Source organism: Melospiza georgiana, chromosome 1 (genome assembly GCF_028018845.1).
Source record: "Melospiza georgiana isolate bMelGeo1 chromosome 1, bMelGeo1.pri, whole genome shotgun sequence".
Lineage (NCBI taxonomy): Eukaryota > Metazoa > Chordata > Aves > Passeriformes > Passerellidae > Melospiza > Melospiza georgiana.
In genome coordinates, this window is record NC_080430.1 from 44,686,838 (window position 1) to 44,712,817 (window position 25,980).

The 25,980-nt window shown below is 41.2% G+C and overlaps 1 protein-coding gene across 3 annotated transcripts in view; it reads left to right on the forward strand.

Moving 5' to 3' along the window:
• Positions 1–229: 229 nt before the first annotated feature.
• The window catches only part of FYCO1 (FYVE and coiled-coil domain autophagy adaptor 1), a 45,986-nt gene continuing 20,235 nt past the window's right edge, over positions 230–25,980 (forward strand). For 2 of the 3 annotated variants that reach the window (XM_058033046.1, XM_058033027.1), the window contains exons 1-12: positions 230–308; positions 9,488–9,664; positions 11,605–11,711; positions 12,813–12,938; positions 16,167–16,273; positions 17,071–17,214; positions 17,943–18,036; positions 18,457–21,087; positions 21,885–21,977; positions 23,009–23,127; positions 24,022–24,189; positions 24,648–24,797. In XM_058033046.1, coding sequence (XP_057889029.1) covers positions 9,610–9,664; positions 11,605–11,711; positions 12,813–12,938; positions 16,167–16,273; positions 17,071–17,214; positions 17,943–18,036; positions 18,457–21,087; positions 21,885–21,977; positions 23,009–23,127; positions 24,022–24,189; positions 24,648–24,797 — 3,794 coding nt within the window. In that variant the 5' untranslated portion in view covers positions 230–308; positions 9,488–9,609. Of the gene's footprint in view, positions 309–1,142; positions 1,213–9,487; positions 9,665–11,604; positions 11,712–12,812; positions 12,939–16,166; positions 16,274–17,070; positions 17,215–17,942; positions 18,037–18,456; positions 21,088–21,884; positions 21,978–23,008; positions 23,128–24,021; positions 24,190–24,647; positions 24,798–25,980 lie in introns of those variants that run through there. The other variant, XM_058033035.1, reaches the window with a different exon arrangement.

A 25,980-nucleotide genomic window follows, 5' to 3' on the forward strand; every position in this document is an offset into this window, starting at 1 on the left:
TAAGAACTCTGTGATTCTGTTAAGAGCAACCTTGCGTGAGGCCACCAGAAACACCAGCCTCCCCGAAAGGAAACCACCCCAAAGCTGCAGCTGTAGCCGAAAGCGACGATTTCTCCCCCAAAGCCGCTCCAAACCCCTCAGCTCTCCCCGCGGCGCTCGGTCTCCGCCACCTCCCGGCGCCGCAGCCAGACAGCGCCCAGGCTGCGGGGCGGCCCCTCCGCGGCCTCACGGGAGTTGTAGTCGGGCGGGGAGGGCCGGAGCCTCACCCCGGGCCGCCTGTGCGCGACATGGCGGCGGCGGCCACGCAGGTACCGAGCGACCCTTCCCGCGCAGCCCCGAGGGAGCGCGGCGGCGCCGGGGGCGGGGAGGCGGCGGCGGGCGGAGGGAGCTGACGGGGAGAGGGGGAAGTGACTTCGGCGGCTTCCACTTGTTGCTTCGCCGAGCTCGGCTTCGAGGGGAGGAGCCCTGGCGGGGCGAGAGTTGCCGGGCGCTTTAGGGGGTGCCCGGGTCGGCTCAGCGGCGGAGTGAGCGCGGGCATGGCGGGGGCACATCAGCCCGAGGTGGGCTGGATGCTAGCTGGCATCGCATGGGAACCCCCGGGAACGGAGGGTCCCCGTCCCTCAGGGCCACCACCTAGACCCAGTCCCCTGAAGTGTCATCGTGTCCCGCTGAGAGCGCTGACTTTAGGCCGACATCAGCACTGCCCTCTGTTTTCTGCCCTCCTGCAGCTGCAGGGAGAGCGGAGTCACCCTGCTGGAAACCAAACACCCGCCCGCGTCCGTGCCCTCACCCCGCTGTAAAGTGCTGACAGGCAAATATTTGCCGCGGCCCTAATCCCACTTCGCCCTTGTGTCGGCAAATCTGCGGCGGATGGATAGGGAGAGGGTTTTGCTGGCACACGGGGAGGCTGGGGCTGTCTCCAGAGCAGATGCCGGGTTTGCAGCCGGCCCTCCTCCTCCGGCTTATGTTGATCCTGGTAATCCAGAGTGAGCAAGGAGAAGGAAAAAACCCAAGGTTTTAGTGAAATGGTTGTCTGCTGCCTTTGGACACGGGATTCCTCTCGGGCAGGGGTGCTGCGGTGGTGAGTCGGGCTGTGGAGGGGCTGTGCCGTGTTCTGGAAGCTGGTGAATCCCCCGGTGCTGCAGCTGCCCCAGCACTGGGCCCCCTTTCTGTCCGGGTCACTGCATCCAGCCTGCCGCTGATTTTTGCAAGGTTGGTTTGGCACGCAGAGTTGGTCAGCTGTAGATTTCACTCTCCTGGTTTTGCCTGTCACTTGAAACCAAGCTTGAAGTTTTAAATTTGAAGTTGAACAGAGGGAGAAGTACCAGGCCTTTGTTTCTTTAATGCTGAAGAGTGAAAGTGGATGATTTTATCCAGCTCTGACTTTGAATGCTCATGAAGGCAAGCCAGGGTGAAACTTACAGGGTAAAACATGTTCTCTTTCTGGTCAGTAGCATGGCAACATGTTCTCTCTTACTGCCATGCAGTAGTGTGTTTTATGTTTTCCAGATTTTATGGTGTGCAAGGCAGTTTCTTGGAGTCTTCCAATGGTCCTCGTGGGAGTGCTTGAATTTAAAAAATGTTCTAGGGTTTCCAAATAGCATTTCCCAACATTCACATTTAGGAGACTGTGCTGCAGTTAAAAAGTTGTATCTTAAGATACTGTGGTGCAAAACAACAACTAATAGTCAATTTTGCTCTGGTTGTTGTAGTATACATATGTATCATCTGTAGTATATATATCTGACAGCATTTGTTATAAACCTGGTTTCACTACTACTTCACAAGAACCTGTTAGTTATGGAGCCTGATTTTCATGTATAAAGGAGTCTCTTATGTACACCATTTGATAACAGTGAAAGAGTGTATTATGTTTGCAGTCCCTCTCTCCACTGCTAGAGGGTTACGTAAAAGGAATAGGAATTTGTCCTAACATCCTGGAGGCTGGGTTCCTCTTGTTTGGTGCATGATGGAGACCTAAAGAAACAACTAGGGAGATAAAACTAGTCAAGATGTAGTCTGAAATTGCAGAAATTATGCAGTGGACTCAAGGAAAAGTAATACTGAATTTTTTTTAACCCAGATTGTTATTTGTTTTTCTTAGTTGATTGCATTTAAAAATTAACAATTGTTTATTTGTCAGATAAACGTCAAACTCTTCTACTATTCTTTACATGTTTTTGAGATTATTAAACTTAAGGGAACTGTAAGAACCCTAAGTGTTTTTATTGTTACACATGATCACTTTAATATATTTATTTGTATTACTGTGTATTTATTAGTTCGGTTTTGCCAATGCAAGGACACTTTAGCAGCTTGTATCTAGTCTAGTTCATATTTTGATGTAGTAATTCCATTTTGTTCGTGAAGGGGTAGCTGTTTGTGTCCAAAATTTCTCTAATAGTAATAATTTAAAATCCTTTGCCCAAATGTATTCTGAAGAAGGTTTTACAGTTTGTAACACTGATAGAAAGAGCAGAACTTTTTATGCAAAGTGCCTGGATCTCAGTGTAAGCACAGGACCTTGACTTGTATGCCCTTCCTTTGGTTTAATACTTTTGCCCATGTTGGTATTCTGTGTAGATTGGTGGGATAGTGACCTTGGCAGGTATTTACAAACAGTGAACCCCTGAATGAGTCCTGCTGGGAAGAAGGATGAGGACAGGAAAGGTCCTGCTACTGCTACAAGGCAGTTTAGGTTTCGAAGGTGAGCTGGTTGGATCAGGATATCCCAAATAACTGGGCTCATGCCAAACCTGCGTCATCTGTGAGCCTGTCTCCTCCCAGCCACCCAGCATGACAGTCTCGTACAGGCATCTCCTCCAAATGCTTCTAAATCTTTGGAATTTTTAACTCTGAAATTTCCCCTTTCCCCCAGAAATGGTGACCCTCACTGGAAAACACAAGAAAAGAGGGAGAGAGGAAATACTCCATTCTTCCTGCTACAGAGGAAGGAAAACAAGAATTCTTTCTGTTGACTCTGGGCAGCATGACTCACTCAGTGGCCTGTCAGTTTGGGTTGTCTCAGCCTGGTTTTTGCTTGCCTCACCCTCTATTTGGTCTACATGTGTGGTCAAAACCTGTAATTTTCAGTGTTGCAAGTTGGTATTTCACTGGGAACTGCATATTGGCCAGGAGTTATTCTGGGGAGCTGCTGGCTGGAGGGAGGACACATGAGGTGCTACAAGTGGGCAAGGCCCACATCCATCTGCCAGACTTGCCAAAACCATTAGCTGGAGGAAGCCTTTTCAAGTACTTCTGAGACCTCAGCTTGGAGGGACAGTGTGCAACGGTAGATACGGAGGTAAAAAGTGCTGCTGAGGAAGGGTCCCATTAAAATCCAGCATTTAATTGTTGTTGGTTTTAACGATCCCGAAGTCTCAGACGTGGCTGAGATACTTGAGTCAGGCCAAGCTTGCTGAGGAAGTTAACAAGGCTCAGAGACCAATTTTGGAGACCTGAAAGAGATTTTGTCATCTCCAAGCTTGTACAATGAGCGAGTTGAGTGCCATGAATCACCAAATGCTCCTCTGCAGCTGGAAGTCCCCTGGTGTTTCTGTTTCTGTAGGTGTCTTCATGGTGCTCCTCAGAGTAGCTCCTCCTGAGTGTCATGTGCCTGGCCTGAAGAATGTGTAAGGCATTTAAATAGTTGTATGAGTTGTAGAGAGAAAGAGCAGATTTTGTGGCAGGGAGGGACACAGGGAGAATTGTTTGGGAGAATGAGAGCATGAAGGGGGAAAAAAGCCTTTTCACTTTAGAATGAATTCTGTATTTTCAGCTCACCATACAGGCATTGAGACAGGAGGGGTACCTTCTCCCAGGGGGAGTGAAATAGGATGGGAGCAGTGTGGAGAAGCAAGTCTCTGGGAGAGTTATGGTTGGGTTAATTGACAGATGTTAGTAAACAAAGTGTAGCTTTCCTGACATAGGACACAGAGTGGCCCCATGTGTCCTAAGGGAAAAGGGCAGGCAAGTTTGTTAAAAGCAATAATTGTAAAATTCCTGTTATCAGAAGAGAGCTCTTCACTTTGTAAACTGACTGCTTCCTCAAACAGGGAAGTTCTGTCATCATGAGATAGGGCTGAGACAAGGTTGTCTTTGTGAGATATGTACTAGGTCATCCCTGTGGTGTTGTTTGCAGAAAGTGGTCATTTGAGTTCATGTTGTTCATGATGTTGTTGTTCAGTTATTGATGTGAAGGAATATCAGAGAAAAAACAATTTTCTCCAGGTCAGGAATCTGTGTCCCTAGTCTGATGCATCTGTCCTCCTTGGCAGAGTGCAATGTAAGGTTTTAAAAGGTTTCAAGCCAGGTGTTAGAGTGGAGATCCAATTTGATAGGTGCAGCATTAAAAAAAATTGTTAGGGTGCCAGCTTTGTCCACTCAAGGTTAAAAATTAACTCAGTCTCATGGAGTTCTTATCGTGCCACTGTATACTCTTGTGTGTTGCCTAGTTTTGATCTCTTTCTGAGAAGAGGTTGCAAATACAAGGAATAGGGATGGAATGTAGGTCAGTTGTCCATAGAATAGAGAGGATTGCACAAAAAAACCTTTAAAACTTTACGGATTCTTTTGTATCAGTCTCTTCTGTCATGTATGGGGTACAACCTGCATTTTATGAATGTCATTAGTTAGTGTTCTTATGCTGTAAAATGCAAATATTCCTAGAGCACCAGAGCCTTCCCACAAAAAGGCTTTACTGTAAGGAGTCCTTAACTATAAAAATGCTCATTTTCTGCCAAGCATTTGTGAAATGTGAATGTATTTATGCTTTTCATCTAGTACTCTCTTCCGCTATGTTATGATCCTCTGAGAATTTGTTTTTCTGGACATGTGCAAGATGTCTTTTATTGCTAATTGTTTATATTCCCAAACCATGTTTTTGTCACTGAAATGTGAAGTTTTGTTGGTGTAGAAAATGAAGGGGGATGATTAATTTGGAAAGAAAATTTCACTTCTCAGAATGGAAACCCTAGCTGTCTTTCAGACTGTGCCTGCCTTTTGCTTTTAATCCTCCTATTTAATATAGTCCAGTGTGTGTTTCTATCAGTTACATATCTTTGTATGCAATGTTAGAGCACAAAGGGTTGAGTTGCCCTATAAAAAGCACATGTGTGCGTGACAGAAGAGTCATGCTGTCTCTTTTATACCTCAGATCCTTACTTTCAGCAAATAGCTCTCCAGCTTTATGGATATGTGGCTCTATGTGCCTGCATGGTACAAAATAAGAAAAGCTGCAGCACAGCTACCGTGAATTTCACTGAGGCTCTATGTTTGCTGCTCTAACAAAGTACAAAGTAGTTTTTTCAGACAATTACTGGAATGAAATTATTTAACTGAATCAATGCTGTTGCAGTTCTGAGAGTTAGGGACTTTTTTCCCCCAGTTCTTCCTTCATCTTTGCCATGAGTTTTGCATTCAGTGTCTTTTGTCAGTGTGTCTTTTAGCCAGCTGGATGACCAGGTAGGCTGTTTGGAGGTTTTTTCCATTGTGTGACTTGCAGTTATCAGTCAGTATCTGCTTTTATAGAACTTATCATGTTCACCCTACACAAAGAAATAATGCAGTTAAAGTTATGACTTACAAACATAGCATTTTTCTCAGTATATTCCCTTGCCTGTTTTGTTTCATATAGAATGTTAGAAACAGTGTAGGATTGTGGGCACCAAATAATTAAAGGTCTTGTGATACCATCTGGGGCCATGTGATGAAGTGCCCTTGTTTGGAACAACTAGATCAGAGTAATCATATTAAAAAGAGATATTTCTGTAAGCAGTAGAAAGTAGTGGATCTTGGTTTCCAATGAATATTTTTTGCAAATCTGATTTACTGTTTACGTGAATTACACCAAGTCTGCAGTGTGAGTTCTGCTCTTACTGCACACTGAAAACACATTTGGGTGGGGAATGGATTCTCTGGTATCAAGCTACAACGGAGATCTCACTGTAGCATTTTTAACAATGCAGAAACACTTTGCTCATGGACATCCTCCCTGCTTCCTGTTTTCATTGCACATGGAGAAGTAGTATTTTGAAGATGTTATATTTTGAAGATGTTATATTTTGAAGATGGCTGCCTTCTGTCAAAGTTGCCTAAAATTGACCAATTGATAAAAAAATAAAAAGCGAGATGTTGGAGATGCAGACATGATGTAAAAAATGAAGATAGATAAATTTTATAGAATCAGATTTAATATAGGTCATTGTAGCTACTTCATTAACCAGTTTAATTATAGTCATTGTACTTTGTTGCCTGTTTTATATGTGTCTCACTCCCCTTCGGGTAAATCTTTCCTTTTCTTGTATGTGGGCTATTTCCTTTCTGCTTCTTTCTTTAATCTCCAGGATATCCTCCTCTGTAAAGAAGATTGCCACCCCCACACTAGCACTTATGCCAGCAGGGAAGGCAGGAACCACCTTCAGAGATCAGCAGGCACGGCCCAGGAGTGCGAGGAGGGACTGGTGGCATGCCCTGTCTTGCCTCCTCTGTGCCAGGTCCTTGGTGTAGCTGTGCTGGTGTCATTGCAGCTCAGCAGTTCTGGGCAAGTTAATGCCATCTGCCTTAGTCCAGTGCTCTTATATAAGAGGTAACAATGCATCATCTAAAAAGCTCCCGACCCACAGCAGGTCACTGATGCCTGAGAAATGTATCATGCTGTTTTCACAAAGCAAATATTTATAGGTGTGCATAGTAGGATAGGAAATGCTGGAGGAACAGAGAATTCTGGAGGAATTAAGGAATTCTGGGCAAAATGTTCTGTGATCAGGAGGGACTAGATCAGGTTTTTACAGAAGCTCTTCCTATTTTGAAGCCTTGAGAAACCAGTTAAGATACATTTTCAACTTTCTTTGCCATAGGAATTGAGAGCTATGCACCTTTCTGTGGGATGAGCTGTGCTTTCTAAGAATACCTCTGGAAGGACCATGGAGGGGAGAAGAGCCTTTCTCCTCATTTTGTAGAGGAGAAGACAAGTAGAAGTTTCAGCACATTTGCCCTATGCCATAGTCCAGGACAAAAGATCCCCTTCAGCTCTGGGAAGAGAAGGGGATAAATGCATGTGTCATGTGTGGGAGCTGATGCAAGGAAGGGGGAAGCTGTGAGACCTTGCTCCAGGTATTGAGAGGCGACAGGGAGTAGGCAGAGTGGGCTGTGCAGCTTCATGCCTCCAGCTGAGTTGTGGTTTCTTTTCAGGGTTCTCACATTCTACCTAGAGATCCAAGCAGGAATAAAGATGTGTGTCTTTGGCTGCTTTGGCTCAACAAGATCAATCCACTGGGAGCACAGAGCCTTCTCTTGCCCTGTGCCACTGAGCTGTTGTGCACCCAGTAGTCATTTATTTGTGACTTCTGGGCATGCACACTGATTTAAGCAGTGCTAATGGGGCTGGGGAAACTGAACAGCCTTAGTCCTCTCCCAGTGAATGTCTGCCTGTGCACCCTGCTGGGAATTAGCACTTGACAAGGTCCCATGCTGTGCCTGGCTGCCATAGGATGCCCAGGGTCCCACTCCCTGCTGGTTATTGCTAAATAAAGGCTCAATTTCCAACTTCCTGCCCTCTCTGTAGATGTCTGCAGTTGATCTGCTCGCTGTTTTCCTGGCATGCCTCTTCCAAAGCCTTTGTGTCTCTGGAGCCTTGAATGGGAGCTTATTCTGTCCTTTGGGAAACATAGGCAGGACCCCTTGTTGGTCCTTGCTCTTCTCCCTCTTGGTGTGAGGAAAAGGTTTGGAGGCACTTTTTGTCTTTGATTGCCCACGCGGCAGAGTCTTCTCACTTCAGCTCCTTTCTGTAACAGTTGCCAAACTGATCAGGCAGGCTGACATTACTGTGAGTGTTTAGAAAAGGAAACATTGACTCACTGAGTTTGTTACTCTTGCTTTTTTTCAGTAGTACCCCAACTGTCCCAAGAAGTGTGGTACTTTGTATGGTCTCTGGGTAGCATCGAGATAGGAATCTTGGATATGTCACATTATTGATTTAAGGTAAAAAACTGTGTTTGGCACCACAGGTCAGGTAGTCTATGCTATTCTGGTCTTCTGTCCATGAAGCAATTGGTTGTGGTGGGGATTTTGCAGGCAAAAGCCTTTCCCCAGGCAGTGCATGGTCCATGTAACACTTGTGTCATAACATAACAACTAACATCAAAACATGGAAATGGAAACTAGCATGTAACAAAGCACAGGTATGCAGAGAAACTCAGCAGTAAGTCTAGTTTCAGCCTTCTCTTTATACTTGATGTTCTTCTGTCTCTATGACTTTGGAAATGTTTGCTTTGTTTCAAACAGAAAAGAATACAGGATCACATTGGGATCACTTCCTAGCAATACCTTAATACATAGGGTAGGAAGGATGATCTGTTTGATTAATTCAGACACTTACTTCAGCCATGCCAATGTAGCTCTTTTGGGAGTGAAAGAATGGGAAGAGAAAGGAGATATAATAATGTGACCTAATCACATTAGATTCAAAAGTTTGCAAGATTTTAATTACAGCATAATTTCATTGTAGTTCAGCTTGAATCATAACAAAAGTACTGATATGTAACAGCAATTTTTTAAAAGATTCAGTACTTTGGGTGTTGTCTTTGCTTGAAACTTTGACTGTACCTCTGCAGACAGAATTCTGAACAACCTTTGAATAGGATGCTTAGTATAGGTTCCCTATGTAGTTTCTATGTGGCTTTTTTCTTTGAATGATTATTCCCAGATTAGCATTGGAAAGATTACATCCCCAGGCATGGTTGTTTTATTAAAGTGTTTGAAGCTTTTAATTAATTTTACCTTAAGAAAGATTTTCTGTGAGTGCCAAGTATAACTCATCCTAAGCAAAGAAGGTGGTGCAAGGTATGTTGATCCAGCCAGGGATGCTGTAACAGAGCTTAAAATAAAGTGGTGTCATCTTACATGTGTAGGGAACAGTGGGTTCTGAGAAGGTGAGGTGTGAGGTGCTCCTTGTGCTAAAATCACACTCCAGTACTAAATATTTTAATAGTTCTTGCACATTAAAAATATGCTCCAATGTCAGAGAGTCAAGCGTGTATCACTTTTGACTCCTTGGCTCGTGCCTACTCTGTGTCTTGAAAGTCCTTCTGAAATGGAAAATTTGTCTTACCTTTTTACTCTACAGCCTGTAGGGAAGATCTGGCAGAGAGTTTGGGGAGGGAAAATCACATGTCATTGGAACCTTCCTCAGGGTCACAAGATAGATTGAGTGAAATGCCAGCCAGAGCTGAGCTGTACTACCAACTGTGTTGTAACTCCAGCCAGAGAAAATTGCTCTCTGAGGTTTGCTTGGTTGTTGTGAAAGATATAACTGAAGAAATAACTGAAATAGAAAGTGAAAACTAGAAGAAAACATTAAGGAGATTCCTGGAAAAGGGTGGGCTTTGGAATTCATTACTCAACAGGATCTAAAATGTCAAAGCATTTATTTTCTACTTGTTTGAGCTGATAAAGACTTCCATTTTATTTTTGACTTTTACAATTGCAGGTGTCACAGAGAAAAATAATCATCATCAACCCAATGGTCTTCAAGGATATGAACTCTGCAGTTTTTATCTAGATGGATGAAAAGGTTACCGGCCCAGGAGGGGAGTTCCTTTTGTTCCCAAGATGGCAGCCACGAGTGGCGAAAGCCAGCTGCAGCGGATTATCAGAGACTTGCAAGGTACACTGAGAGCCATGCTGACAGATACCTTCTGGAGGCTGGGCTGCATCCAGCCTGGGTTTAGATAACACAGAGCAGGAGTTGTGCTTTCTATTGTGTAACTTTTTCCTGCAGCATTGTAGCGACATAATTCAAAGTGTGCAGTGTGACTGATTTTTTTTTTTTTTTGTGAGACAAATTCTGTACCTTCTGCAGGACCCTGAGTTCTTAAATTCTGTAAATTTAAACATGTAAGAGAAAAAATAAGTTTTACAGTTTAAAGAAAGGGGTGTGTGAGATGTGCATTGTTAACTAGTACTTCATCAGCATGCATAAAGCTGTACTGCTACAAGACTTCATGTGAAGTAAAGAGAAAGGGCCTAAAACTCAGCCTTCCTTATTGGGAAGATGGTGTGGAGTTGATGCTAATATGGTAAGGGAAAAAAACAGGATGTAGTATTCACATTCTCTGAACAGAGAGACACATAATTTTCTCTCCCAGGATTTTTCCTGGGGAAGGCAGTGAGAAACTTAGAGAAGAAGAGAAAACGATTCTCATCTCTATTTACTACTCTTGTTTTGCAAATGTAAAATGTGTTACAGAGAGTGTTTACCTAAAGTGATTTGCTAATTAGACACCAGTGAAAGTTGTTTTGATTCTTTGGCCAATTGGGTCAAAGCTGTGTCTTGAGTGTCTCAGACAGTCACAAGTTTTTTTTAGTATCTTCGTAATATAGTATTTCTTTAGTATGTAATTTAGTATAGTATTAGTGTTATATTATATAACTTAATAAAACATTGTTCAACTTTCTAAAATCATGGAGTCAGAGCACATTATTCCCCAAATAGAGTCACCCTATATCAATTACATTGATACCAGGAGGCCAAACCTAGCTGGGAAAGGTGACCCAGAGGAAGGGTGCTGGAGAATTACACCTGCTGTTCTTGCTGCAGTGGAACCTGTCTTCCACTAGAAGTAGCCAACTTCATTTAAACAGTTCTGTTGCAGGCAGGATTGTTGTCGGATTCATAACAGTTCTTCTGCTTTCTTTCTGTCCTCATCAGCTGCCTCTACCAAGATTCTGATATTTTTCCTTTTAATTTTTATTAAATAAAAGGTATATGCACCAAAGCTGAAAATCTACACCTTCCTGTAACATAAAAAAGGAGATCTATCTCACTACTAACAAGAGGAAATTTTATTTCCCAAAGGGTTAAGGAGTGGGACTGAGAGCTAAAGCTCACTCAGTCACCTGAAATAAATATAAGACCAAGGGGAAAGCAAGCTCAAAATCAGTAATTTCTGATGCTGAGAAGTACATCCTTTTGGGGCTAGAGTGTCCAGGGAGACAATAAAGTATATTTGACTTGAGATTTCCTTACCCACTATGGGTGTACATTTCAGGGAAATGGAGTTGCTGTATGCTTATTTTTTCTGTAAATTATTTTTTTCATTTGTGTTTGCAACCAGCACCAGCTGAACCTTCCTGAATAAAGCATGGAGAACATAAATGTGCTGACTGAATGACTGTTCTCGTGTTACTGATCCCCTTTAGCAGATTACATGCTTTGTCCTTTCTAATCAGAATTCTGTTTGTCCTGTGGCAATACCTTAATGTGCACATGAGACAGCAAAAAGTTATTTCTCTTCCCTCTGCTGAGGTAGCAATTTAGCAATTGTCTGTTAGCAGGTTTTGCTAAGTGTCAGAAGTGCTAGGTATGTTTAAAGAAGAAATAATCCATACAACTGATTGAAACACTTTGAACTCTTGTTTTCTTATGGGTGGTCTCAAATAGCAAGCTTATCAGTCATTTCTCCATATTGTCATTAAGACATTTCAGCTAAAAGAAAATGAGTCCACATGCAGAGTGTCTGTGAAGAAAGTATTTATTTAGTTGTTTATGGATTCAGTGCTATATGTTCTCAGCATTAGTTAACTATTTCGCTGTTTGTTTTAAAGATGCAGTGACTGAATTAAGTAAAGAATTTAAAGAAGGAGGCGAACCGATCACAGACGACAGTGTCAACTTGCAAAAATTCTCCTACAAGCTTGAGTACCTCTTACAGGTAAAAAGTGATTTGTGTCATTTGTAATCCACCAGCAAAAGTTGGCCTTATTTTCTCTTGCTGACTCTTCACCCTGTGGATTTTAACTCAAATAACCATAAATATCCAGTTGAGTCTCTCTATTGTATTTTGGTGTGTGTAATAAGAGGACTGAAATATGTGCTGCCTATTATACTTATTTCAAGTGAAAATAAATGTAATCAAAAGGCAGTGCTTGAAGTTTGACTTGAGGAATGTAAGGCATTTCTTTATTGATCTGAAAGATTTGAACTTGATTTTAAAGACATATCTTGCTAAATTACCCTGAAAAAACTGTGTCAATGATACCTTGACATTTTAATGAAAAATAAATATTGGATGTAAGTAATTTATAAAATTTTCAACAATTTTGCTTTAGAAAGGTTTTTTTGTTGTATGGACAGCTTAAGGCAAAAGGCTGATTTTTAATTTGGACTGCTGCTTTTTGTCCACCTTTAAGTAAAAGAGGACGCTGCTGGGCAAACTGAAATTCAGTTTGCATAGTGTGGTGTCCATATATGCCATAATCATGCCAGTGATTGCAACAAATGCTAATTTGCAACAAATGCTAATCTAGCTTTAATCTAGGCAAGGGAGTTTTAATGGGGTTGCAGAGCAGAAACTGGAAAATCGTTTGAGATTTGAATGGTCCAGGGTTCAGTCCATATACTTGCTGCATTGCTGCTCTGAACATGATTTAGCTAGAGCAGGTTTTTCTGGTACATACCCATGTGGTACTGCCACGCTTAATTGTAGGTCTCTGAGCAGCTGGTTGTTAGTGCCTTGCTCTTGAACAGCTGCTGAATCTGCTGCCAGCCTTTGTTTCAGGAGTTTAGAATGGATGTCTGTATTTTAAAGAGACCCAGAACATCATTATCTCTTACTGTCAGTTAAGTAGCTTTTGTAAGTGCTGGATTGCAGTGGTACAGTGCAGTGTCTCTTTCCTTTGTGAATGCATTGGCTAAAGCTAAGAGGAATTATGAAAGCACATGCTGCTGGGAGAAGAACAGGATTCCAAGTAGCTATATATAAGTGTATTTCTATTTAAATTTTGCTCATTGTATTTTGTTTTCCTGGTTTAAGTTTGACCAGAAAGAAAAAAGCACATTGTTGGGGAACAGAAAAGACTACTGGGATTATTTCTGTGATTGTCTGGCAAAAATCAAAGGAGCTAATGATGGAATCCGCTTTGTCAAGTCTATTACAGAAGTAAGTATATCAGTTAAGCATCAGAATATGTGGTTTATGTTTTGCCATGTTTTTTCAAAGACCAGTAGCAACAAACCAAAAACAAAAAAAAAGCTTTTAACATATAGCAAAAAAAAACTGTTGTTTTTTTTTTTTTTTTCTAATTTTCACATGAAGTATAAAAATGCAAGATTACTTTTTTTACTGGGGCACTATGTTATGTAGGGTTCCAAAGCCTGATTCCTGTTTCAAAGACCACTTACACAAGTGAATGGACCAGTTTGTCTCTGGTTATGCCCTGTGTTTTCATAAACTTAAAGTCATTTTCTCTAAAAAGAAATTAAAAACTAAGTCAAGGGTAGAGCATGCCATCTTCAGCAAAGCTTACGGCAGGACCTGGCTCTAAGTGTAAGATGAAATGTTCACCATATTTGACTTTTGTTAAGACTTTTTAAACTGGTCCATAGAGTTGAGGAGGACTGACTGAGAGCAGCAATTTCATCTTCTGTCTGAACTCTGTTCCTCTGTGTGAAATAGCATGATGCAATGACTAGGGATGACTGTCATTATTCCCTTGGATAAGCTGTCAGGAACAGCACAAAAGGCCTTGTTCCTGTTAGATTTAGATTAGTAATAAAAGCTTTATCTTGTTAAAAACCACATTATGTCTTCAGCTTAATGCGTTGGTGAAATAAAAGCTGTGAGAAGCTTTCTGTGTTGATCCTGTCTGAGTCTTTAGAATTGTTTGAAGAAGATTTTCCTAGTGGATAGAAGAGGCAGTGTTGTGGTGATTGCAGATTTCTCTGCAAAGGTGGCTGTGCTGTAGTCTTCAACAGTTTGTTGCCTGTGGTGTCACCTGCATATTGCCACATGTAAAGGCTGCTCTGCTTTTTCCTTCTTCAATACCTCTGGCTGTTAAATTGTTAGCACAGTGTCAGAAATTATAATTTGGAAGCAATTTTCTACTTCAATTCATGTGCAGCCATAGAAATTAGCTTGTAGAAGGCTTCTTTAATCTTTATTAACTTGTGATTTAGAAATACAAACTCTTAAAAAAAGAATCAGTGATCTGTTTTGGATAAGTGAGCTGGCAGACTTGGGCTCAGAAATTAGATGACACATGGCATAAATATATGTTTGTTACTCCCCTTCATTACAGGTAGAAATCAGCAGCAAATTTTGTGAACCTGGTTGGATAGAAGGACATAAAGATTTCCAAATGTCCTTTATTTGGTTACTGAACAATACTAGTTGACTTTCAAACCTGGAAGTTAACCAAAAGGAAAGAGTAATAGCAGTTAAGTTAAAGAACAGTCAGACATTCAACAGCTTCTTCTGCTCTGCTTGCAGTGCTTCTAATATTAGGGTGCAGGATATGCTAGAGAGGTGGAGCAAGGAAGCAAATAAGAATATCCTGGAAAATGTTACCTGTTAATTAAGTAGAGGGCCTTATTCTTGAGAGCAGTAGGTGAGCAGTGAGTTCTAGTCATTCCCCTTTCCCTTTCCAAAGGTGATTACACTGAATACACATCTTTCCAAATATTTACAGCCATAGGCTGCACCTTAGCTACAATGTTTGCTGGCACATGGAAATATTGTCAATTCCAGACACTCTGCCTCCCTGATTTCTAACAGGGCTCCAGCAGGAGGTGGCATGGTTTTGTTTCCTAGTCAAATAGTCTTTGGCTACTTTTAGCTGCATATATGTAAATATTTTCCTCTGGTTCTCATCATGTACCTTTTTTTCTGATGTCTCCATATTGCTTATGGAAAGTATCAGAATTTAAATTGATAACCAATGGGAGTAAGGATAGGATTAATTCTGTGGCTTCCAGGGTTTGGGGTTTTTTTTGGACAGTTCTTAGGATATTGACTAAATATGCCTAGTTAGGAAAAAACACTTTTAAGCTACTGTGCACAGAGTAGGGATAGCATCTCCTGGAAGAAATGTTCATATATCTGCAGGGTGAATGAGGGTGAAAACCAGGTGGTAAATTAAGTTAAATTTGCTGTTTCTGGGATACATAGTGCTTAGGGACTGTGGCATTTTGCACTTTATATTCTGTAGAATTCAAAACAAAAATCAGTAAAAAGTGTTGCTGTCTTTGCTTACATTTCATTGGGGTTCCATTTATAAGGAACATTTTTGTATGTAGTGGGTTACTGAACTAAATGAAGAGCTTGTGTTAGTTCAGAGCAGAAGCCCAGTAACAGCAAAAACAGGGAAACTGAGGGTATTGCTCTCACTTCAGCACAGTGGAATACTGACAGCTGGGAAAGAAAGCTTGTGTGACCTCTGAGCCTTCTTTCACACTAACCTTTCAAGCAAAGTCTACAGTAGCCTACTAACTTGGGCCTCAGCCTCTCTGTTATTTGTCTTGGCTTCTATTTTAAATCATAAATGTGCTTGCTTTGTTAGTTAGATGAGCAGTTAGGTGAGAAATTCTTTCATCCTTTTCCATTTCTAAATTGATTACTGACTTTGATGGAAAGAAGAAACACCACTATTCAGTGTTTCACTATTTTGCTGGACAGAAAATGCTTCAGATGTAAAAACAAAGTATTGATTTTTCAAGTCAATAGCTAAAAAAAATTCAGTACTGAGCTTTGTTATCCCCTTATGTTGATTTAACAGCTGTTTTCATAAAAGATCCATTAATTTTGGTCCTGCAGCTGTTCTTGATCTGAAAAAATAATTAGATTTTAATCAACTTAGCAGCTAAATAAGAAAGGCTTCTTGCATTTGTGTGGGGTTACTGTGTCCATGGGGATGTGTATTTGTATATGTGTACATCTTTGTTCTATTACTTAATCTTTCCTAAAGCTCTTCCAGCTGTGGCCATACACATCTTCAGTAACTTAAGCTGTCACTTCCATCTTGGCTGGGCACATTGAGATTTGCCTTTTATTTTTAAGTGTTCTTAGCATAGTCTGTGGTCAGGTACTCTATATATTAGATGATTCATTGGTCCTGTGGTGCCTTTTATATTATTATAAAGTGAACAATAGCCAGCTGTAGAAACAAATTCATCATTCTGAAAAGATTCCACCCAATGACAGACTTAGGAAAAGGTGTTTCTCAGTGGCAGTTCTTACTGGCTTCCTGTACAACTTTTTCCTTTTCAACTTTTTGCTTTACAGTGGCTTATTGTGAGTATTTTTGTGCTGCTTTGTAGGCTGTTCTGGCCATGTCTCTACATGATCACAAATGATACTTAACTTTCGTTTCTTGTGGTTTCTCCCTTCTAGCTACGAACCTCTCTTGGAAAAGGAAGAGCATTTATTCGTTATTCCCTGGTTCACCAAAGGCTAGCAGACACCTTGCAGCAATGTTTTATGAACACCAAAGTGACCAGGTGAATAGCAAAGCACTTTTTAACTAATGGGTGTTTGCTCAGTGTGATCAAGCAACATCACCTTACTGAAAGAAATTGAAACACTTCCAGTTGTTTGGCTTAGAGAGCTGGTAATAGGATATGAGGGATCATAGACCTTTTGGCCTGGGTCACTGGTTCATTCCTATCTTGGGCTTGTAAAGATTGAAAGTTATTACAGCTTAATATATGTGGAGTGGGTTGTGCTGATGCTTCTGTACGTCAGTTTCAAAGGTCATGTATTTGTAAGTATTGAAGATCCTGGGTTTGATGGACTATTCATCATGAGAGAGGAATAATTTGGATGTGTTGCACAAAGCCCAGAAAGTATTTACATATAATAGTTTGTATTTGGTTGGAGGGGCACTGCTAGGGCTTTAAGAAAAAGCCAGCTATTTTCACGATGTATTTATCTCTGGATGCTGCTTCTGTTCCTTATTTTTGATGTATTAAATGTATGCTTTAGTTACTGTGTGATTATCCAGTGTATTGCAAATATTTTTTATTGTCAGTGATTTGCCCATGCACTTGAGGAAAAAACATTTTGTGCAGGGATCCCTTTAAAGATGTGGAATTAATTAAATTTGTTTCATTTCATTGACATTGAAAGGATAGAATATTGTTTGGTGGGTCTAATTGTTTTCATTTGTGTTTAAAATACTGTATCATAGTTTTTCTGTGGTGGAGTGAATAATGATGTAGGGAGTTTTATGTAAGAGAAACTGCTGCTTCCCTTTTGCCTATGAATGAGTATTACTTCTCTTTTGTTTGTTTTCAAGTGACTGGTACTATGCAAGAAGTCCATTTCTGAATTCCAAAATGAGTTCTGACATTGTGGGTCAACTCTATGAGCTCACTGATGTTCAGTTTGACTTGGCATCAAGAGGCTATGATTTAGATGCTGCTTGGCCAGCATTTGCCAGGTAAGATGGAGCCACAATGTGATTTTGTATTTACAAGGCCATAAAACACCTGCTTGCTAAAGAATCTGTAAAAGCTCCTGCTTTTGTGGGTAGGAACACTTGTGTTTGAGCAGGTATATGCTTTTTCCATGACCAAATTGTCCTGTTTGTCCTTCAGTATAGTGAGAACCAGGGATCAGAGATGGTGCTCTGTAATATGGCACTTCAGTAGCTGCAGTTTTGGCCCAAATCCCAAGCTATTCTCATCTATACACACACAAGAAGAAATCTTCTTAGCTTCCTCTGTTTCAAGAGCTGAGACGTGTAGTGACTGCACAGCCAAGCCGTGTGCTTCACTTGCAGCCACGGTGATCCCACCTACAAGTGGAGGATAACAAAACTACCAGGTCTGGTCCAGAGGCATTTGTATCCATGGGGGTTTCCGAGGGCCCTTTGCTGCCATCCTCTGGTTGAGCCGCCCCCACACAGCGATGCAATTCCTTAGGGCAAGGCTGCATTGGTTCTTGTGGATGAGGGAAGTGACAGCTGCCAGCCCCATCACCTTTTATAGATGCCTCGAATATCCCTATCTTAATTTTCATCAACTTCAGTGGTTGCTGGCTGAGACTGCAGGGGCAGTTATATCCTTTTTTATGTTGTAGTTACCCCTAGATCAATCTTACATATACAAGTGGAAAGATACATATATATGTGCTTAGACTTACCTTAGATATTATTTCTCTAAACAGGAGGACTCTGTCCTCACTTGGATCTTCAGCATTTTTATGGAAGCCCCCAAGTCGCAGTTCCAGCATGAGCAGTTTAGTGAGCAATTATTTGCAGGTAAGCAAATTGTAAATAAATGTTTATATGTCATTGTAGGTCCTTCGTTGACATAGTTTCAGAAAACTTTTATGATGGTTATGAGTCTTATAATCTAAACAGCAAAAAGCATTTTAATTAAAAGTAAAGGGAAGCATTTTAATTAAAAGTAAAGGGAATTGTCAGCTGCTTCAACTTAACATGCAAATCTTGTAAAAGAAAGAAATATGTTCATAAGACTACCTGCAGACAGGCATATTTTCATTTATCTTTTGAGAAAACAAGCCCCATTTCCTACAAGTTGATATCTTGTAGTGCTATGAAGGCAACACATAATGTCACTGTACATTAAGAACCTGAACTTGCTTTCCATCGAACACACCATTTGAATGAATGTTTAATGCTGCTAAACTTTCTCATTTTCCCCTTCTGTTCATTTAGGCACAAGAGTTTCCTTCCAGCCCTGATGTGAATAACTCACTAAATGTTGAACACCTTGAGGGCTACGAAGAGATGCGTTTAGAACTTGACCAGGCTGAGCTGAGGCAGAGGGAACTTCAAGATCGTATTCACCAGCTAGAAATGGAAAACCAGGAGCTCCAGGCAGCTGTCAGCCTTCAAAAGGAACAAGTACAGGTAGAAAAGGAGAAGAGCAATAACTACAGCGAGGAGAACTCCCGGCTGACAAAGATGATCACAGAGTTACAGAAGCAGTGTGAGGTCTCACACTCCACTCAGAGCACTGTGCATGACCTGCAGAAGTGCCTACAGTCACTGGAACTGAGTGCAGCAGAGCAGCTGAAGGAACACTCAACAAAGGTGGAGCAGCTTTTGACCAGTAAGGAAGATTGTGCCTCAAAATTGCAGGTTTCAAATCAGGAGCTGGAGACCTCTAGGGCTTTGATTGCTGTGAAGGATCTTTGTATTGATGAGCTCAAAGCCAAGCTGAGTTCCACAGAACAGAAGAACCTCAACCTCCTTGCAAAAGTTGATGCTGCCTTGGATGAAAAGGGACAGCAAGCCACAGCCCAGTATGACTCTGCCCTACAAATACGGGCACTGTTAGAGAAGCTTCAGGAGATGGAAAAGGAAAAGGCAGATATGCAAAGACTCAATGCTGAACATGCATCTCAGCTGAAAGCAGCAAGGGAGGAGCTGCTGCTGAAAGAACAGGCACAGAAGGAACTGGAATCCAGATACAGTAGCCTCTCTGCTAACTCCAAAGAAGAGAGTGAAAAGCTGACTGGGAGCCTGGAGACAGTGGCAAAGGAAAAGGATGCACTTCAGGAGGTCCTGACTCTGAAAGGAAAGGAGATGGCTGAGCTTCAGACCCAGGTAATGGGGTCGCTGGCTCAGGTGGGTTCGCTGGAAAAAAATCTTGAGGAAGCCAGGAAGGAAAAGGAAAAACTTGAGGAGGAGTATGGTAGGAGAGAAGGAGCACTGAAGCAGGAAGTCCAGTCACAAGCAGAGCAACTTGAACTACAGGAGGGTCGCTTAACAAAGGTGAGTCAGACTGTGTGTAGCCTTCAGGAGCAAAACCAGAAACTCATGTCTGAGAAGGAGCATCTCAGGCAGAAAGTCAAGGAGCTGGAGGAGCAGATGGAGCAGCAAAACTCTGCAGTGAGTGAATTGGATGAGGAGAGCAGGAAACTGAAAGCAGAGAATGAAAATTTGCAGCAGTCTAAGAAGAAGATGGAAGAGAAGCTGAAAAATCTGGAAGCTTCTAAAGCTTCCCTAGAAGCTGATGTAGCCAAGTTGAGAGCCTCTGAGAAACAACTTCAGAGTGAGATAGATGATGCCCTGGTGTCAGTTGATGAAAAAGAGAAGAAGCTCCGGAGTGAGAACAAACAGCTGGATGAAGACTTGCAGAATGCCAGGAGGCAAAGCCAAATTCTAGAGGAGAGGCTGGAGGCTCTGCACTCAGAATATGAAGAACTAAAGCAAAGAGAAGAGACCTCCAAGGAGTCTTATGCTTCACTTGAAGCACAGCTGAAGAGTGCCAAACAGCATAGTTTACAAATGGAAAAAAGCTTGGACACCTTGAAGGAAAGCGAAGAGTGTCTCCAGTCGCAGCTCACACAGAAGGAAGTAGAACTGCAGGGCATGGAGAGCCAATGTCAGCAGCTAAGAGCAGAAGCTGAAAGACACAAGAAGAAAGCAGAGACTCTTGAGACGGAAAAGCTCAGTGTTGAAAAGACATGCCTTCATCAGACAAAACTTATAGAATCTCTCACATCAGAAAAGGAATCAGTGGAAAAACAGCAACTACAGCAGGCAGCATCCCTGGAGAAGGAGGCAAAAGAGCTGGCCTTCAGACTGACCATGAGTGAAGAGCAGCTGGAGGTCAACAGAGGTGAAGTGTCCAGGCTGCAGGCAGAAGTCCTGGATCTGCGAGTCAAGCTTCAGCAGGCCACTGATGAGAAAGAGAGGATGAGAGGTGAGCTGGCAGTCACTGAGACTGTCTTGAGTGAGCAGAAGACGCTTGTCCAGCAGCTGAAAGAGCAGAGTGAGTCTCTCAACAGAAATCATGTGCAAGAACTGGTGGAATGTAAAGAAAGGGAAGAAAACCTGAAAAAAGAGCAGGAGAGAACAGCCCATCAAAAAGCTGAGCTGGAAAGTAATTTGATGAACCTAAAGGAAGAGCTGTCTAAGGTTAAGCGGTATTTGGAAAATGCTAGAGTGGAAAACGAAGAAAATAAAGATCTCCTCCACAGGACCAACACTGATATGGCCGAACTTGGCATTCAGATTTGTGCCTTGACCTCTGAAAAAGTGGATGCAGAAGAGCAGTTGGCCCAGGCCATGGAAAGGTTCAAAGAACTGGAAGAACAGGCAGCAGAGCAACAGGAGAAGCTGAAGCTTGACATCTCTAATCTCAGAGAGGAGAACAAGAGCCTGCAAGAGAAATTAGAGGAGGCTCAAATGTGTGCCGCAGCTGTCCCAAGTCTGCAATTGCAGCTGGAGACAATAAAGAAACAGGCACAGAGTTTCCAAGAGACCAGCCAAGAAGAGCTGTCTGCAATAAAATTTCAAATGAGCACAGAGATTCTAAATTATCAGACAAAATTCAAGGTAAATTAATGTAATTATTATAGCTGAGGGAGCTGCTTTGCCATCTGCTACAGCAATTACTGCATGAAATCCTGAGGTTTGTGTGGGTCAGGCTCTGAGACTAACTGCAACCTGCCTTAGCCTGGGAATCTGAAAATATATCTGTGCTCATGACCTAAGCCTATCTAAAGTAAAAGGGTGATGATTTCTTACACTGGCGGTGAAGGTGGTGTCTTCTGTCCCTCTGGTCACAGCTGTGGTTGTTTCCTTTTTTGGTAGGAACATTTCAAGACCTGTTCCTCACATCTATAATACTGCTTCTTCTAAGAACTGATTTTGATGAAAAGAAACTTAGACACTGAGACCAGTTGCTTTTGTGTTAAATTCCCTCATGTATTTTTGCTTTCAGCTGCTCAAGGTAGCAGCTGGGAAGATCAAGTGTTGCTTCCAAAAAGCATGAGTCAGCCCTGTGTATATGAAACCGCACACCTCAAGGCTGAAGATTTCATTGTGTTTGCTTTGCCATTCTGATAAATTGTCTAAGATTGGTGGTTGATCAGAGGCTTATGCCACTGCATGGGTTTGACCTTCTTTTTGTTGAGATTTGCAACAGCCAATGCAAAGTAACAGTAAAGCACAGTCAATGTGCCACGACAAAGTGAGTTTGCTTGATTCTGAGAGTGTCTTTAGCTGTCTTTCATGAGCCAGTGGCACTGCATTTATCCCATGCATGGCAGTAAAGCACTCATAATTCACAGCTGTAGGTGAAGGGGTGGCTGCTGGAGGATTATTAACTACTGCCTCAATCTCTCTGCCAGGCTGTCAGTGAGGAGTGTGGGAAAGTAAGAGAGCAACTTGAGGAGCAGAAGCGACAACAGCATGCAGCGGAGGAAGAGATTACAGGGTTACAAGTAGGTGCTTGATCTGAATTAAAACCAGAGGTGTTTGTGTCAGCAGGCATTAGTGTTACAACTGGGAAGGTGAGCAGCATTTCTGATGACTGACTGTGAGTCTGAGAATGCCTCTGTATAAATACAGCTGCTGCAGACAAAATACTGGGCAGCTGACAGCCACTGAAGCAGAGATTATGAAAAGCATGATATCACTTAGGATTTGTCCTGCCTTGAAAGCTGGTCGGGTTTTATGTAAGACCTGGCTGTGTGTTCTCTTCCTGAATGGAGGTGTGTGTTTAAGATGTGTTTTTCTTAGGCCCTGCATTCCCATACAGCCACATGTGTAGATCCATCTATTTGCAGGCTGCAAAAAGCACTGAATCAGAGAATTAATGTAGCTGAGAAATGACCCAGCCAGAAAAAACCAGAATTTTTGCAATAAGTTTATCAAGTGGTTGGGTTAGAAGGGTCATACTGAGTTGTAAGGAATCCAGAAAGAAGAAATTTAAGATTACTGGATGTGACCTTGCCTGCTAGGAGAAATACATACCTTTAGATGCAATTAGCTATGTGCCCTGAGGACTCCAAATTTGGCAGACTTCTCTGGAGAGTCTAGCTGTGAAAGAAGTTGGGTTGTTTTTGATTGTCCTTCATATTCAATATGGCTTTTAATAAACAACATTTTCCTTCTATTTAATTTTTTTCTTTTGAAGCTTTTAGGTGGTGAGAAAGCTTTCAGGGTGTATTCTTTTACCATTATTTTTGAGAGATTTTTCTTGATAAGGAGGCAAAACTTCAACTGACACAGACTAACAAGAATTACAGGCTTAACACTGTGTCACTTTAGCATGTATCCCTTATTCAGTGTGACAGAAGTAATCAGTCACTAGTACACAACTAATTACTGCCTGCTTATACAATAATATCTTAATTGGTCATTTGGCTGTAACTGATTCTTTTAAAACATTGTTAGCTGTCTTGGTAATTGTCCTATGCATGGTAAAATCTTGTTTTTGTATGTAAGGAAATACTGTAATTCATTTTACTAGGCTGCAAACACGAGTTTGTGTAGAAAGTTGGATGAAGCTAGAGAGCAACTGTCAGAATCAGAATCTGCTCGGCTGCAAAAGGAAGAGGAAGTGACTTCTCTTAGAGAACTCTTGGAAAGGTGAGAGTTTGGATTCTTTACAGGAGCTATTCATTTGTAGGCCAAGCAAGAGGACAATAATCAAAACATGTTGAAAATCACCATGGTTTATGAAGTACCATATGTCACAGGGTTTTTATAGAACAAAGAGCTCATGGGCACTGGCAGGGAATATCAGATTGACACTTCACATAAGAAACATGCAAATTATACAGCACACGTGATGCACAGCTTAGTTTTTACTGTATTGTTAATTTAGCTGATATAAATTAATGAGAGACATTTTTATAACCTCTTTTTATCTTACAGGTTAAGCACAAAATTAATACTGGAGTTCTTTGTGAGAAATGCAAAATTTGTACTTTTGGACAGTTTCTTTTGTCTCTCCTCTTTGCGAAGTTTCAGGCAATCAGTAAGAATTATCTGAATGGGACCACATCCTGCATATCTTTGTTAGGTTTCTTATCAGCTTTAATAATCTAACTCAGGATGTGTTTTCAAAGTCTGTAATGTGGGCCTATGTGGTGTGGATAATCTGGCAGTCAGAAATAGATCTTCATGGGTGTGTGGGCTCACACAGAGTCTAACAGGTTAACCAAAGCCTATGTATTTTTATACATTTGTGCTGATATCATATGTATTATCTCTAGTTGATACCATCAGAAGCTTTACTATAAGCAGGGCGTCCAAGAAATTGCTGGTTGCTGGCTGTGTTCACTAGATAATGGATCTATGTGCATTTTCAGTGATGCGGAAAACTGGGGAGATTCTGCCTAGCTCTAAAAAATATGCACACTGAGAAAAATTTCACTGAAACTACCAGTTTATCAGGGTGGAAGAGCCCTTCCTTCCACAGGGAAGACTTGAATTTACGTGAGCTAAAAATGATTAATAATTGCCTTTGTGTTTGATCAGAATCCAAAAAGAAGCTGATGAAGCAAAAGAGAAGATCCTGGATTACACTGAGAAGCTCAGCAAGGTGGCAGCAGATAAAGATAGCAGTGACCAGAAGTTATTTGCTGAGCTGGATGACCTGACAAGAACAAAGCAGTTCCTTGAAGAACGTTTGATAGAGCTTATCAGGTTGGCATCAAAATGAACAGCAAGCAGAAATTAAAATCCTTGCTTAGGATGTTCAGGGATTCTGCTTAGGTCATCCAGGCTTATATTCCCAAATTGAAGATACAAGTGAAGGCCAAAATCATTAGCAGTTGAAATTTTGCATTTCCATTATATAGTCAAAAAATGTAACACTCAATAATATCTCCTTAATTTCCTATCTATTTTGAAATAATATGTAGTTCTCTGCATGGAAAGTGTTCTTCTCCCTATCTTTGCAGAAGCTTCAGTAGGTTTTTTGATCTATCTTTATGTCTGAAAGCTTCTCAGAATTTTAGGAGCAAAGGAATTTTTACTGTGAAGCTTTCACCAGCATTCCAGTTGAGGTTGGTTAGCAATAAACCAACACTGGTCACAGTGTGTGTGTTTTTCTTTCTTTTAACTTATATGTGTTTTTCTTTCTTTTAACTGTGTCACTGCAGAGACAAGGATGCTTTGTGGCAAAAGTCTGATGCTCTGGAGTTCCAGCAGAAGCTTAGTGCAGAGCAGAGGTGGCAGGGGGACACAGAAGTTAATCACTGTCTGGACTGCCAGAGAGAATTCTCGTGGATGGTGCGCCGACACCACTGCAGGTCAGTTGTTGAACTGTATTGCACTGTTCCAAAGTAAAACTCAGTATGGTTGTCTGTGTGGAGGAAATATTTCTTGATGTTCACAGTTCAGTGATCAAAATTGTTGATACATGACATTTTAGAGGCTGAAAGAACACATGTGCTTATGAGGGTATAAGACATTATTGGAAAGATCCCTTGACATGTATTAAGACAAAGATCTGGATGCAACTCTGACTTGGGGAGTCTGTTAGTTTCTCATTTCTGGAAACAAAGATAATCAAACCCTGTATAGTGTGTTTCTTTGAAGGACTGCTCTGCACTGCTCTGCTCTTCTCCACACAATATTCACTAGGATGGCTTTGCTACTGTGGTGGAAGTATTCCAGAACATGTTTCAACATGCTGTACAATTATAAATTTGTTTACTTACACTAGGTTTGTTCAGAGCTAATCAACTATTGCAGAGTTATCTTTTTTTTTTTTGTAAGTGGATATTAAATTATTTCCCCTACAGTTAGTGTTAGTTATCCAATCTAGATTTATTAAAAAGTATTTAAATGGATACATTTCAGGGTCTTAGTGATATGTTTGGTTTGGTTCTTTACTGTTCCTTAGCCTCATGACCTGATTTGTCATGTAAGGAAAGAAGGAAGCGCTAGAACTGTTTCCATTTCACGTGAATGTAAACAACATTCCATAGGAATTAGTGAATCGTGAAGTCATTTTGAGTAACAGCTTCCAAATTACTCATTTCTGCAAAGGTCTCTGAAAGCTGCTTGTGTCTTCACCCAGTAATGATTTAAATGATTAAGAAAAACAAAACTATTAAAATTTCCTGAGTAGCAGTCATCCCTGTTGGATGCTTTAATTCATAAAAATCTCAACATTAAAAAGTAGTTGACAAGTTTAATACTGCGAGACTTCAAACTGGAGAGGGCAGGAGGAATGAATGTAAACATACGTGTCCAATACTGGATTTTTTTCCTTTCTGAAGGGAAGACAGTCATTATGAAGCAGAGACATACAGATGTGTTTTTAAAGTCCTTATAATCAAATCAAGTTTTGTTCTACCTGTCTGTGAGATTTGACCTGTGTAGTATTAAGTTAATTTTCTTCTTACATACTTAATACAAATATAATTTGTTTGCATTGTGTATTTGTGAACATTTGATTGTTTTATATTTTTATATTTATTTTTTGTA